This window comes from Girardinichthys multiradiatus, chromosome 21, assembly GCF_021462225.1.
Source record: "Girardinichthys multiradiatus isolate DD_20200921_A chromosome 21, DD_fGirMul_XY1, whole genome shotgun sequence".
In the NCBI taxonomy this organism is placed as follows: Eukaryota; Metazoa; Chordata; class Actinopteri; order Cyprinodontiformes; family Goodeidae; genus Girardinichthys; species Girardinichthys multiradiatus.
In genome coordinates, this window is record NC_061813.1 from 8,263,569 (window position 1) to 8,279,556 (window position 15,988).

General features: G+C 38.5%; 1 protein-coding gene across 1 annotated transcript in view; it reads right to left on the reverse strand.

Annotated features, from left to right (window-relative positions):
- Nucleotides 1-15,988, reverse strand: part of sspo (SCO-spondin) — a 131,218-nt gene that overhangs the window by 10,451 nt on the left and 104,779 nt on the right. The window contains exons 108-111 of the mRNA XM_047350561.1: nt 15,295-15,341; nt 11,179-11,343; nt 9,734-9,945; nt 6,627-6,722 (exon numbers count right to left, since the gene is read on the reverse strand). Of these exons, the coding sequence (XP_047206517.1) occupies nt 6,627-6,722; nt 9,734-9,945; nt 11,179-11,343; nt 15,295-15,341 (520 nt within the window). The remainder of the gene's footprint in view (nt 1-6,626; nt 6,723-9,733; nt 9,946-11,178; nt 11,344-15,294; nt 15,342-15,988) is intronic.

Consider the following 15,988-nt stretch of genomic DNA (forward strand, 5'->3'; position numbering starts at 1 on the left):
GAACTGAGGAGCATGGAAAGGAAATGCTGCCTCCTCTTGCTAGGTTCTGGTTCTGGGAACTCTGAGTACGCAGGTTTCTAAAGCTTTGAGGAGTCTGCATGGTGCATACATGACCAGCAACCCTGAAATGTAACCAATCACTGCTTTATAGGTCATCAAAAAGATTATAAATGATATAATTTGACCAACATGGAGCTAGTGCTAGTTTTATTCTCATCATTACACATGATGCCATTTTTCACCTAATTTAGTTTTATCCCAGAGCTATTTTGTCATTCCCACATTCTACTGCTTCACTAAGGCTGTTGCATTTTCTTCATTGAGATCAATAAGGAATGCAGATATGGAAGCTTAAATTTGTGTCTCACTGAAACAAAATAAGCCTAGATAACATCATCAAACTTACTTAGTAATCCTACCTTTACCACCCTTTTCATTGGTTTAGGAAAGTGGACGAGAGGAAAAATGATAAGAAGTAGCCTAAAATTATAAGTACACACGATAATTTTGTTTGCTTCTTCAAAACTGGGGCCAATAGAAGGACAAGTATGTCAAAGAAACCGGAAAGGGACAAAAAAGACACAAATGAGGAGACTAAAAATAGTGCACTAGAGATGGGGATGTATGTATACATAGGAGAAAGTGTGAGGGAATGACGCTGCAAAGAACTGGAGATGCATAACAGTCTCCATGCACACAAATGTATGGTACCGTGTGACACCCGTGGCTAAGAGGAGCCGCTGAACACTCTGGCCTTGTGGCTGCACTTTTCCAGCAATATATACTCTACACACACATGGATCCTGACAGTTTTATACTCTTCTCTGCCCCAGAACCACTTCAGCTTCTTGGGATTTTCTGTGTGGGATGTTGTAGTGAAAAGATGATATAATTTCTTTTTATAACTGTAATTAAAACAACAGTAGAAGTTAAAGTTAAATATTAACAATGCCTGTGAGGAATTTATTTGAACTCAAAGTGATTCAGTTTGGCATTTTAGTAATAGATTTGAACTGGAGGAATATTTATACAACAAACAATATCAATAAATTGTTAGAATAAGAATTTGGTGAAGAAGTTTAAATTAAAAGCCAATTCTGTGTAATTAATATGCTCACAATGATGTAACCACTAAGGTTCAAGCAAATCAGCAACACCAGTTGCCCTTTCACCAGTTGCCCTTTCACCAAGAGGAGGGTCCAAACTGCAGCTGCTCCCATAGACAAGCCACATGCCTTCAGCAGAAATGTTTTATGGTCAGACAAGAAAAAGAAAGCTACAAAGATGATGTCAAAGGAAAGGATTAAACTATTATGCTATGACATGAAAAATGTTTGGAGTCAAGGTGAGGCTTTTAAAACTAAGAACTCTGAACCAACTGTAAAGCATGGTGGAGGCAGCAACTTGTAGAGCTCTTTCGGTGCCAGTGGTAATGGCGCCACACACAAAGTGGAAGGAATATTAAGAAAATAAGTATCTAAAAACTCTTCAGCTTTACCACAAATTGCCAGGTAGCAGCTAGAAACTTGGAAACAGTTGAATGACTTAACAGGACAATGATCCCAAACATGCAACAGGATTGGTTTAGAGTGAATACTGCAGGCCAACTCTAGAATGACCCGGACCTCGACAGTCCTCAAAATGTATGGAAGATGCCTAAAAGTCAAGGAGACCAAAAAATGCATATTAGTTCTTTCATTTTTAATAAGAGAGTGCTCAAATGTCTGAAATATGTCAGAAGCCGATTTCTACCAAAAGTCTGTAGTTTCTCCGTCTCTTGCTAAGTGACACTGAAATATTAAAATATCCAAATATTATTGTGGATATATGTATACATTTGTGCCCATATTTAAACCTTTGACCTTCTGTGATCAAGAGAACAAACAAGATGCATTCAAATTGGTTCCTAATTGTTTTTTCAAAAACTCATTAAATTTGTTGTTGTATAATAATCCATATCTTCATTTGACAGATGACAAAAAGAGTCTGTGTTTGAAAAGAAAACCTTCTGACAGGTTTTATCAGCAGCTTTAATAACACATTTAGTAAAGTACCCTCAACAAGCAGCTCAAAGCGGACTCAAATCACTGCATGCTGACAGAAAGCAGTGTCGCGACAGAAACCACCAGGCATTAAATGACCTCTTCATACCGACTGGGAAAAGGACTGAGGTGTAACTTTCTGGAGGCATAACTCAGAGCATATAGGAAGGGGAGGGTATTTGAGTGTGTGAAGGAATTATTGCATTCCTTTGGCCCATTTACTTTCATCACTGCGTAAGTACAGCATCCATGAGCTAAAAATACCTATTCAGGTAACAGTGCCAAGAATGAGACAGCAGATTTCTCCGGCTGTGGATTTTTTTTTTACTTTGTCTCCAAGGGGAGATTTTTTTTCATGAGCCTCAAAAGTTTTTCTAGATTCATCCGCAAGGTATGTGAATCTCTGCAAAATTAATCTGTAACAGCATGTTTTTTTTACATTTTGTTAAAGCTTGTGTTTGAAATATACAGAAAAAAACACCTCCAACATGGGACCTGAAAGATATAAGAAAATCCTTCCTCCTCAGTGAAGTAGAACGGTTGGAATTGGTTGGGACATTGCTGTGGGAAATTGGATTCGATGTTTGATTCTGACCTGACTCAGTTTCATTCTGCATCTGATAAAAAAACAGCAAGACCGACCTAGCATCAAATAAAAACTTTAACAGTCCCACTATAGGAGTGGAATTTACTGAAAGTAGAAAAACAAAAAAGAAAAAAGAAGAAACTGGGGTATATTTTGTTGTCCCTGATACAAATATTTAGAATTGATAGGATTGTATATGTTTTTAACTTGATTGTTTTCAGTCCATGCAATAAAACATTAGCAGCGGCAAAGCAGATTTTAGTAAAAAACAATATTAAAACCATCTGCATAATTTGAAATGTGGCAAAGACTTGTAGTCAAAGATCAAGTTACAAGGAACAAAATCAGAGTATTGCTACTGGTGCAAGCCAATCAGTTCCAGTTTCCTGAGGGATGATGGCCATTGGATAATAAAACTTGAGGACTTCAGCTTTTCTCAAATGATTAAAACTGACCTGAAACCGAATGAATCTTAAGTAAAGAAGGAGCAGAGACAGTAAGGAAAACATTTCAGGCTAGTGAGACAACTGGACCAAAAGATCACTTTAGCCAGCAACTCACAGTGAACTTCCCTCATATTTTTCAGAGCGGAGTAATTTCAGCACCAGTCACACTTTCCGAGACCACCAAAGATGCTCAGTGAACTGTTCCACTCTGGGGTCAAGGCTGAACATCTATCAGAGAGGCTCACTGTGAGCCTTTCTCTCTGGGTCGCCTGTGTTTCAGTACAAACTGAAAAACTTCATTCTGACTTCACCATACAGTATTTAGTTGCATTTACCAGTGTAGGTCTAACAGTGTTTTCTAATGGGGATAGTGTAATTTTCTATACGTTCCTCTTTATGAATCATCCTGTGATTCATAATTATGATTATGAAGCATCCTGTGAAGCAACTTAAGACTTTTGCTGATTGAAGATATATTGTCACAATTCAGTGATTCACCTTGCTACAGCGAGGATCACAGAAAGAGGTTGTAAGATTTAAAGCATCTAAGTACCTGTGTAAACATTATAATGTTCACATCTTTCAGCCTGCAAAATAAATCTGAACATTGTCACAAAAGGATACACATTAACTCAGCTGTTTAAAATTCATACACATACTGTAATAAACTGATGGTATGAATTTTAGGCATTGAAAAGGTCATCACAAATTTTGATACATATCTTTGTTTTCACATATAAGTCGGAAACACACAGGTTTTCTTTAAATATCCATCATCTTTGGGTGAATTTAAAACCGTTAAAGTAAAGGATGACGTAAGAGCAGAATAGTTTTATTTAAAATCTATTCCCAATCCTGGTTAGACTGGTAAGCAGTTCCTCTAATAAACTGGAAAACCATCTGAACAGCCCCACCTTAATCTGTGGCACACAGCATTTGATCCTAAGTACCAAATTAAGACCCAGGTGACAATATTTTTTAAACTGCTGAGTCAGAGTTCCTGATTAATCTTAACTCACAACACCTGCTGTTTCTGTACTGTCTGTGATTTTATGTCAGCTGCCTCCCCAGCCTGTATTTGTGTGCACAATGTGCATCTAAACATTTTGCACTGTTTACAACACAAACTAGTTCTGGTTCATTTATCATATTCTGTCATATTTTATCTAAAATAAAGCTTAACGATACTCATGGTGCCATTTACCAATTAGTATAAATTGTGTCATTGTTTAGCATATGTTTTACTCTCACTGGTCTTTGCACATATAAACTGTAAATTATATTTGCTGAATTGTCCAAACAGCTGCTCTCATCCACTTATTTTAATGCTTTCATTGTCAGAAATAAAAATGGATCTGAAATAGAGCAAATCTTTTGTTCATCCACAAACAGGATAAATAATTATTTATAGCATCGGGCAAATTCAGAGCTTCACTCATGATAACGTTATAGACAATGTCAATTATTTTGTTAATGAAATTGATTTGGGTTTTCCTTAACAATAGTTTTTTCATTTTTTAAAATAGGGGGGTGGCGCATGCTGTAGCAGTGGAGCGTGCTGTCCATTTGCAGAGGTTTTAGTCCTTTACACAGCTGTCCTGGGTTCAAATCCCAACCCTATATTGGCTACTGCAATTTCCTACTTGTGCATGTCACTGCTCTGGATGGTTTTCTCAGACAGCTGTTGTGTAGGAGAGAGCCCAACAGAGAGCAGCTGAAACATCAAACCTTTACATTTGACCATGTATAAAGTATCTAATGACTGCTTCACACGGTAGGATTTTTAAATTCCCCTTTCCCTTCCAACATGTCCATGGGCCTCATGTACCAACTGTACTTACGCACAAACATCTTGTGGTGTAATGTTTTACGCACAACTTGTACAAAAATTAATGTTGCGGAAAATCGTGTGGAAAACCTCCCAAACTTTTAACCTGCCGTGAAACTGTACGGAAGCCATGCAAACTTTTTCAGTCGACAATAATAAACTACAGAAAACTAAAACTCACCTAAAACCACTGAAATATGACTCAATTCAGCTATATTTAATTCATGGAGCATCAAACCTGATGTTTTTTCATGAGTTTGAGCTTTTATAGTTTAAACCAGGGCGATGAAACTGAATTACATATTGCCTCATTCAATAATGTAACACACCTGAGAAAGCAATGGAAACTTCAGTTGGATATAAACTGTGAAACTTCCTCTGTCACCTGTAGATGGAAATGCTCATCGGTCTGTGCGCTGAGGAGCATAAAATGCATGTGAATCATCTAAGGGGCACTTTCATTCTCACTGAAAAAGAAAACAGTGGCGAATCAGCAGATTAATTCCAAATAAGTCACGTTTCATGATTCCTAAAGTGGACAAGCTGGAGACAATCACTCATGTCCATAAATACCTGCGTAAAGTTGGATGATGCATGATGATGCATGGCTTATCAGCCAGTTTAGATTGACCAGGGCGATTATTTTGGAGCTTTGCACATAGCTGGCCCCAGTGTTACAGAGGGAAACCAGATGCATCACCGGTACCAGTTCAAGTTCTCACTACGCTGCGGTCCTTTCAACCGGAGCTTTTCAGAGGGAGCTGACTGACAGGTCGGGTCTCTAATAGTCATCCCTGAGTGGTGCCATGCCAACCATATGAGTTGGCCTCGTCCGTATCTTGCTCTTATATATAACGTTCCCCTAAACTGTGGCTCTCATTTGCAGCAAGGAGCTGATTTCTGTCTTCCTACTAGAAGAAATAGGAATGATGACGATCAGCACTGAGCTATGATTGAGCTCAGTGAAGCAGCTAGACAGCGTCGTTTAGTTTAGATACACATTGTAGAACTATACAGGTTTGAGCCGACAAACGTTTGATTTACAGTCAGGTTTGAGTCGCTGATGTCATTCGAACAGTTGGTTTGCTGTAACTGACTACAAACATCCCTTATAATGTGCTGACAGTCACTCTCTGTATTCCCAGAAGCACTAAGGTTGGGGGGTTTTATTAATGAATACCAACACAAACACTGTCAAAACTCTGATATTAGGCATGGGTGCCTGGGTTTAAATGCTTTGTTTAAATAACAAAAATACAGAACTCTTGTCGATATTTTTCAGAAACAGAAAACATGACTGGCAGGAGGACAAACTGGGAGATGACTGAAAATAAAATGTATTCCACCAGTGTGAAATGTTTAATCTTCCCACCCTGAAGTTCCATCTTTAGTTCAGGATTTATCCATTCTGTCATTTTACTACTTTTTGAAAGCCTTATAGCTTATGTAAATAAAAGACAATAATTTTAATTAAATATTGGACTGGGATTTTAGTTTCAACAAATTAAAATCCTGATCGAGGGGTTTCTGCTGTTATCTAGAAAGTGAATGGAAAACCCTTTAAAAGTAAATAATACAAACATGTATTTTAATATAACTGCAAACTTAATATATATTCAGTAAACTTTGAACAATATGCAGAAACAAGATCAGCATTAGCAGCACAAATCTTTGAGGAATAGAACATTATTCTGGTGATGATTTTAATGATTTCTGTATCGCACCTCTTCACAGGAAAGTGGAGAACACCTCATCTGGCACAGTTTTCTCCCGTTCACACAGCTGCATGAAAGACAGCCCTCTTCCCACTCCGATCCAGCCTGGCTCACACACACAGCAAAAACACACACATTATTTACAGTTGTGCTCAGAAGTTTAGCAGAATTTCTGATATTATCCCATTCTTTTCAGACAAAGAGAAACATCATACAGAAACTTGTCGGTCAGTCATGGTAAATGTTTGGGGAAGTCATTTATTATCAAACATTTTTGTTTGCTCTGTTTAAATCCTAATGACAACAGAAACTACCCAAATGAGCAAAGTTTTATATAACCTAGTTCTTTATACTGCGTAGTGGTAGCTGGGTTAAAGCAGTCCATTGTTCTTGACAAAAGGCATTCTGTTCCTGTAGATTTGTTCACTATCTTGCTCAAATAGGGCCTTATAAAACCCCTTTTCTTTCTTTTCTTTTTTTTCTAATTCCATTTTATTTTCTTCTGAATACTACTTTGTATGTTTTTATTCCACCTTTTCCTTTCTAACTATATTTATAAACCCCAAAAGTGCGTAACTATGGAATGAAAGAGACATAATTCACCAAATCAATGGCCAAAGAGTTTCACATGCTATGGTTCAACAGAACATAGCTTTTGCAAAGTATTTAAAAATATTGACATATAATTTTTGTTAAAGAACAAAACAAATTCTTTATGAGCAAAGCAAAGAATCTTACATTTCACGTAAAAAAGTTTTTATTTAAAAAAATGAAAATGCAAACATACTGTATGTGTCAAAGAAACCATCTAATAATCTACCATGGATGAGAACTTGATTGTCAGTCTGTTTGTGTTTAGCACTGGCCCCCATTTGCAATGCTTTACCAAAAATGGACGAAGCTTTTCATTTTTTCTGAAGCAATATCTGATTCGGCACGCTTAGGTCACTTCTTCGCTGTTTCTGATGTGACTGTAGGTGGTAGTCACATGTATCCTTACGTGTCCAGTCAAAACGCTGGGGTATTATTCAGTCCTATACTTTGCTCTAAGCTTCAAGCTTTTAAATATTTTGGAGGGCAATCTGCTACTGAACTGTCTCTACTCACCCATATAAATTATTTCTGTGAAATTGCAAGTTTTGTAGTGGACTACATTTTGTTTGTTAAATAAATAGTTATGTCCATGTTTTCTGCATTGCAGAAATGTTATGGTCCTACATGAACTACACATTCTAGATATCCCCAAATGACCCAATGATATTAAGGTTAAAAAATTAAGATGGCCACTTCAGAACATTTATCTAATTCTTCAATGACCGGTGGACCTGGCCATGTGTTTCTGACCAATGCCATTTTGGAAAATCCAAAGACATCACATGCTCACATTCCAGGCTGATCAGGGCAAATTCTCTTCCAAGATTTTCTGAAACTAATAAAATTTGACAGATGACCTGACAGTGTTTAAAGCTAAAATTCAAGTTCCCTGTGCCTTTCTTTCGCACACATCCCCAACATATCACCGATCCACTTCTGTGTTCCACAGTGGGAATGAGGTACTTTTAATCATCTGCCTTGTTGACTCCTCTCCAAATGTATGTGTATGTTTGCTTCTATAAAGTTCATTTTGGTCTGATCACTCCAAAAACCTTGTTCCAGCGGTTTAAAGGCTTGTCTCTGTGCTGTTTGCTAGAGTAATGTCGTTCTTTTGGTGATTTCACCATGCAACCAATTCTTCATCTTAAAACAGCTATATTGTTGCTTTTTTCATGCAAGTCAGCTGAAATTATTTGTGTTTTTGTATCACGAACAATGTTACTGTCAGTTTTATCTGGAATGTTTGTTGGTCTACCAAGCAGTGGCTTAGTTTCAACAGAATCCCCCATTTTCCATTTCTTAATGTTTTGATCTCTGCTGATTTGCATCCCCAATTTCTTGAATATATTGTTAATTTTTGTGTTTTATGAAGTTCAGCTATCTTCTCCCACAAATCCTTTGATAAATATTTTTTCTCCTTCATCGCTCTGTCAGTTGTCTTGGCAGTTTCTGGTATCAATATGACTTACAAAATGCAAAATAACAAATGGCTTTGTCCAACCACTAACTGTTATTTTTAATATTGTCTGGAAAGGCCCCAGAAAATCAGAAACTTCTGAGGACAACAGCAGATGCAATCATCAGAATTACTGAATTGATGCCTCAACAGCAAGTCAAACATCATGTGACACTATTTTTATATAAGGATTGAATCCCAATTACATACAGTATGTCAGTTCAACCAAACTCAGTTTACTTCAGTAGTTTACTTCAGTTGAGTTAGATTTAATTTAGTTCATAAACAATGTCACCACAAGACACAGGTTGTGATAAAGGTCATGTCAAATCGAATTAGGCCCATATACATTTCAAATAAATCCAATTCATTTCAACACAGATCAGTCATATATTCTAATTCAGATCCAATTACATCCATTCCATTTCAGTCCCAATTATAATGCTATACAAGTTTACCGGTTTTACCTCAATAGAAGCATGTGCTCACACAGAGCCGCACCATATAAACAGGTATGTCAAGTTATCACAATGTGACAGAAAGCAGGAATATACAGTAGGGAAAGATGGTAAGACTAAAGGTAAGATAAGGATAGAAGGAAGGAATAAGCAGGTAAACAAGAATTGCTCATGAGAAATAAAGCAGACCTATGAGAAAAGAGAGAAAAAAAGAAAGAATTATTAAGGGGAGGGTAGCAGAACTCTTCCTTCATAAATAATTCCTGGTAGGCTTGCCCAGTCGCAGTCAGAGAACAGGCTTTCCACAGACCTTGCTACATAATGAATGAGGCTGAAGGGATGGAGAGGCCTTGTGGTGTTATGTGGCCCATGAGCCTTATCGCTCATCTTCTAACAGGCTCTCCTTTATAAGTAAATACCACAATGAGAATGAATGAGGTGAACAGCACCTCCATGGTAAGGCTCAAGCACACAATGATGCAGTTACAATGGGTACAAGCTTTACTGGGCATCAGGTGTCGGTTTACCTACTTTGTGAGCACAGATGTGTGTGTGTGTGTGTGTGTGTGTGGGTGTGTGTGTGTGTGTGTGTGTGTGTGTGTTTGTACCTCTCGCAGGATGCCTTGGTCATGGCAGGGACAGAGGGCGGGGATAACACACAGGCCCTCCAGATTTCGGTAAAGCCCCTCCCGACACACGCAACCCTCAGCGGACCGGCTGCAGTTGACAGGGGAGGTGGAGTAAATGTCCTGGCAGCTTCTCTCACACAGCAGGACCTCCGCTAACGGGTTCCTCCTCCATTGCTCCTCATCAGGGCATACTAGGCATGAAAAAAAACCAAATAAAAACACAAAAGGGAACTGAGGTAATACTGCTCCTAGCTGTTTCGCTTGTGGATACATCTCTAGCAGCTTTGTACATGCAGAGAATGATATTTGTGCATTTATTTCTTAAAAGCTCAAGCTTAGTCATATTTGACAGGGAAAACTGGTGCACATCAATTTTAAAGTGCTGCCACAAATTCCCAGTTGGATTAAGATCTGACCTTTGACTGAGCCAGTCTAAAACTTGAATATGCTTTAATCTAAACAATTGTTAAGAAATGGGAAACGTTCCTGTGCTTCCATCTATTTGTTAGAAAAGGGCAACGATGGAGCCTGTGTTACTTTTCAGCAGTAAGTGGATGCTGTAGTGATTGCACAGCTGTGAATTGATCCCCACTTCCTTAAAATATATGCTCCCACCAACCCCGCAACCCTCTTGTTATGGAAGAAAATTCAGGAAGGCAATTCCAGCTCGTGGGGAAGGAAAGGCTGGGGAACCCTACCCCTATAGGACTTGTAGCGAAATGTAAATGGAACTTTCTATGGCTTTTCTCAATAATGGCTTTCTTTTTGATTTTTGGTTGCATGTCTAATAGTGTTCCCATCAACAGATGTTCTCACCTGAGCTGTATATCTCTCCAGCTCCATCAGAGGTACCAAGGGCAAGGCTGGCAAACATGTCATCGCAATATTGTGTGAAATACTAAAATGGCAAAGACCTGATTAGAATGCAGTATTTATGGGTTAATATATTTGTTGGATGGACTCTCACTATAGTAGATGTCAACACGCAACCGTGCCATGGATCTCTCTAATGAATGCTCTTGCTGGCAGGCTTGTCAGCTTAGATAGACAGCGATGTCTTAGTAGGTTTCAGATAATGAGTTAAACAACATTTCTTTTTCTAAACTAACCCTGCTTTAAACATCTTCAGTTTTATTCCTTCACAGAACAGCTGCTCATACTGAGATGAAATTACACGCAGGTAATTAGGTCACTCCTGAAGGAAGTAGGCTGCAATGGATTTCATTGAGGGGTTAGAGAGTGAAGGGGGTTAAATATAAATACGTCACACTTTTCAGATTTTGGGTTGTAAAAAGGTTTGTAATCCATGTGGTTGTAAGGTGATAAAAATGCTTTTGTAAGGCACCATATCTAAGACTGTGCTTCAAACACCTTTAAATATGACCTTCTGTTAAACATCAGTACTCTCTGCTGCGTTAACTCACCACAGTCAGGAGCAACACAGCCTGTGCTACGGACGTTCAAGCCTTCACATGGGGCTCCTTCATACAGGCTGGGCTGCAGAATTGATCTTGTGGAACTTTGCCGGCCAGTACCACAGCTGGCTGAGCACGGACTCCATGGTGACCAGCTGGACCACTGACAGGCCACTGGACAAGGACAAGGACGTTTTCAGGTTAGATGTTGTCTTTTACTAATATATAAAAATCTGTAACTTTTTAAAAATAATAACATTTAACAATGCCTGGATTTAATAACCCAGGGATTTCAAAGCATTTTTAAACACAGTGAAACCTTTTATCATTTTAATAAATTACTTAAATTTTACAACAGTGACTTTAAAAATATGCATAGAGAAAGTATAAACTAATTCAGGTATGGAAAAAAAATTCACAACAGACAGGCCCCTCCAATTTCTTACATTTTGCATAGGTAAAAATGTAAACAGTCGTGTTTTAAAATTAATGCAAATAATCTGCTAATATTATTAATTCCAGTTTCTACACTAAAAATTTACTTTTTCTACTTGCGTTTTAAGCCAGTATTATCTGAAGTTTCTTCTTCATAGTAATTAATTATAAAACCACAGATGAAACTCAAATCTGATCCTGAGCCACCACTAGTCTGTGCTGGTGCTGGGGCGGTCTGCCAGTGTCTACTCCACAATGAAGGGAACCACGTCTCGGTCTGCGGCCTGGTTGCCCCTCATGAGTATCAGTTCCTGGACCTGGGAGTATAGTGTATGTATAGGGAGTGTGAGTGAGTGTACCACGTCCAATGTTATGTGTCTTTACGTTGGGTGTGTGGGTGTGTGTATTTTTATGTGTATGCATGAGGGTGGGAATGTGTTATTGTGACTGTGTGTGCCTTTTTTGTGTCAAGTTGGATCTGGGGCTGCTCCCTCCCCTGGATCAGTTTAGCTACTCCATCAGATGTGGGGCCTACTTCCTCCCCTCCACACTCCCTGCTGGTGGCTGGCGTCTCTGCGCACTGGTGTATTGGTGGTTCTCGGCGTCCGGGGCTGGGTGCTGTGGCCTGGGCCCCCTGGCTCTGCCAGGCTTCTGCTGGGGGATAGCTTGCCCCGGGGTCTGAGGTCTCTGGGTCCATGGCTGGATCTGCACTGGATGGATGCTGGTGGGCCTGTAGGATCGTCACTGCAGCTCCCTGGGGCTTCTGCAGTGTGGCTGCTGGGTGGTTCCCTTGGTGCTCTCCTCTGGTCTTCTCTGGATGGGGGGCTATCTGTGGCTCATATCTCCTCCTTGTCTGTCTTGGGTCCAGGGTGGCTGGTCTGTGGCTCCTTACACTTGCTATTGCATATTTTTATGAAGAAACCTTGTATACACAAGCGCGCTCACACTCAGACCCACAGTTGTTTGGATTCAGGTGTTAACAGATACACAGATGTTCTATACTGAGCCCCAGATACCACTAAATGCATCTTGCATTCAGTAGTACCGAGCACTTTTTGGTAATAATACTATTATATAAGTTTCTGCAGGTGTAGAAGCAGTATTATTGAGTGTTATCTTGTAATCTCTTCACCCTTCCTTCTCTCTTCTATTTTTTTGTCTTTCTTTCCTGTTTTCCTTTTTGCCCCACCTCTCTCTCTTTCTTGCTTCTTTTTTTTCCTTATCATTTCCTTCTTTGTGTTCATTGTAATTGAAATAATCCCAAAGCAGTTTCTACTAAAGTTTCTTTTATAAAAATCAAGCGGAACATTATAGCGTTAGCCGTAATGCTCCACTTGTGAGAGTAAATCTGTTGGGCTTCTTTTTGCCACACGGACAACCATTCTGAGTGCTACTCTGCCAGATAGCATACGTTAAGAAAAAAATTTAAATAAATAAATTCTGATCCTATCTGGATCTCCATACTTTCTTCCTTAACTTTTATTATACCAGTAAACTCACATTGTTGCAGTGTTGTGTATTGAAATGCATCACAGTGATTATTTAGTAGCACATCTGTATCTAATATGACAAACACAGAATATGTATTCCGTCAGCTATACTCAGACTTTAATTTACCTGCTGCAGCAAACGAATGGGAAATGTCACTTGAAAAGATTTACCTGCATGACAAATAAAGCTGGCTTACAATTACCCTGAAAAATCGGTATCCACCTAATTAAAGCAATTCTTTAACTTCAACGCCCACTGGGAAAAATGGTGAAATTCAAATCAATAAAATGTCAGGTGTTGTAGAGAAATAAACTCAGGCAGAAGAAAAGACAGAAACATAAATCATCTTCAATTCTTTTATATTGTATGATTCCAGCATTTGTTTGCCATTTCTTATCATATTATTATAATTATTTGCTTTAATAAAATACCCAATAAAGTTCCAGCGCGAATGAAATTTGTATTGGAGTTGCTCCCCAATTAGCAATTACTATCTGTTTCAGAGCACTACCACACTGGTCACTTTCATTTCTCTTGTTTACAAGAAAGATGGCCAGCTCCTTGAAAGGTGGAGTGCTGGAAACTAAAGGAGGCATGTCTGTTATTAATGCTGTTTTGCTGCCCAAAATCTATAGCAGAGTGTCTGTTTAGCACAATTCAGGCTAGCTAAATGAGCGGCTAATTAGGCTGCTAATACCAGCCTTCGCTCTTTATTCTACAAGAGGCAGAACAGCAAAAGCAATAACAATCAGTTCAATTAGCACATTTATTAAATGCTTCCACTAAATTCAGATGGTGTTTATAACTTATTTTGCTTTAGCCTGCTTTGAACTGTGTACATCTTTTACAAAAATCTTTTAAAATGATCCACTGATTACAGCAGATAATTATGTACATTTTAGAGGACTACATTTAACTGAGGCAGAATTTAATTATTCAGCTGAAACATGAGCCCTCCTTTCAAATTATCCACTCATTCTGTGAAAAACATTGACGTATTCTTTAGGCATTGCATTGATCTATAAGGACCTGACACCGAATGGGGAGGGCTTGAAGTCATCCTACCAATATTACGCACCCATCCACCTCAGGAAGTAGTCATAAACCTGTTACCACTATGAACTGTTTGGGGAAAAAAAGGATTGCAGAACAAGTTTGATTTGTTCAAAGCAAGGACATCTGCAGCAGAAGGATGAGTATAAATACCTCTGTGTTCACCTGGACAACAGACTAGAGTGGAGATGCAACTATGAAGCCGTCTACAAGAAGGGACAGAGCAGACTGTACTTCTTGAGGAAACTTGGGACCTTCAGTGTTTGCAGCAAGATGCTGTATATCTTCTATAAGTATGTTGTGGAAAGTGTGATCTCTTCTACCATCATCTGCTGGGGAAGCAGCATCAGAGCCAGGGACTTAAAAAAGCTCAACAAGCTTATAGCTCTGGAGATCATTGTGTAAAGAGGGATTCTTCATAAAATGATAACATTATGGAACAGTCTCATGGAGCATCCTCTTCATGACATTGTTGTACAACAACAGAGTGTCTTCAGTCAGAGGGTTCTTCAGATCTGCTGTAAGACAGACCGCTACAGGAGATCCTTCCTGCCCACAGCCATCAGAATATGTAAACATATTATGGGCAATAGAGGATACCAGTATCTCATCCACAGGAATATTTGGATGAGATACTGGTATCCCTGGTATTTATAATTAATCATTTAAATAGTGAACACTAAAACTAGATGATTATCTAAACCATTTGTAAAGGAACATGAATTATTCATTTTATATTTTCTTTTGTCTTGCTGCTTTGTTTTATTTAACATTTTTAGTAGTGCTTTTATATTCCTGCAACATGTTTAAGTACATAAAGTAAAGTACATACATAAATAGGGGCAAAAAGTTGTTCTGCTTTCATACTGGCCTTTAAATAAAACTTCAGGATAAGAAAAAAAGAACTGTCACGTTCTCTTTTTAAAACAGCGAGCCATAATGGGCCTCATAAGCTGTGATTGATATGGCTGCAGCCCAGTTATTGTGCTCAAATGTTCTAGCAGCTGGTAGTTATTATCCATACAGTAAAATATCTAATCCCTCTTGGTCCTGAGAGTTCAGCCAGAGATGCTTGTTGCTCCTATGAATATTGGAAGGAGGCCCTATAAAGTGAAAATATTGCTGCTGTTGCATAGCTTCACTCACCATCGCAGGTCTTTGAGGTACAGCTGAACACTCCACCTCGGCAAACACTGAAGGATTAGAAACGTGTTGGTGACTTGATAAACAGAAAGAGTAGATCTCACTAATTATTTATTATTACACTGACAGACACAGAGACACCACACAAAACATCTGTCCACACGTTGAAGCCTATATATGATCTCTGTTGATCCCTTACAAAGACTTGAGTTTTGTGCATTTATGATAAACAACAACATGCTGGCTGTGATTGCAGCCATATTTCTTGTTTAACCAACAGCTTGCAAACTGTTTGGGAGGTTTATGTGCATTAAGACAAGGGCGACAGATAGGATGGTACTTAAAAGGCAGTGAAAATGTGTCGTTCATTTAACCAAAAGGTGAAGAGAAGAGATTTTATTGTGCTGATGGAAGAACGCCATTCTCCTTATAATCAATGTTAATGGATACTGTTAATTTTTTTTTTTATTCACCTGCCTGATAAAATCTATAATAGATAGAAGAAATGCTAAATAGAACTTAAGATTTTCCATTATCTAAGAAGTTAAGATGGTTTACTGTTTTTTTTTCCAAGATTACATTTTTTATGAGTTATCATTTTCAACTCTGAACATCAACTAAAAGTTTCACATCAAGTATTTCAGTACACCATCCTTAAGTCATCTTTTTGTACTCTTTCAAATTTAGCCAAATAGTT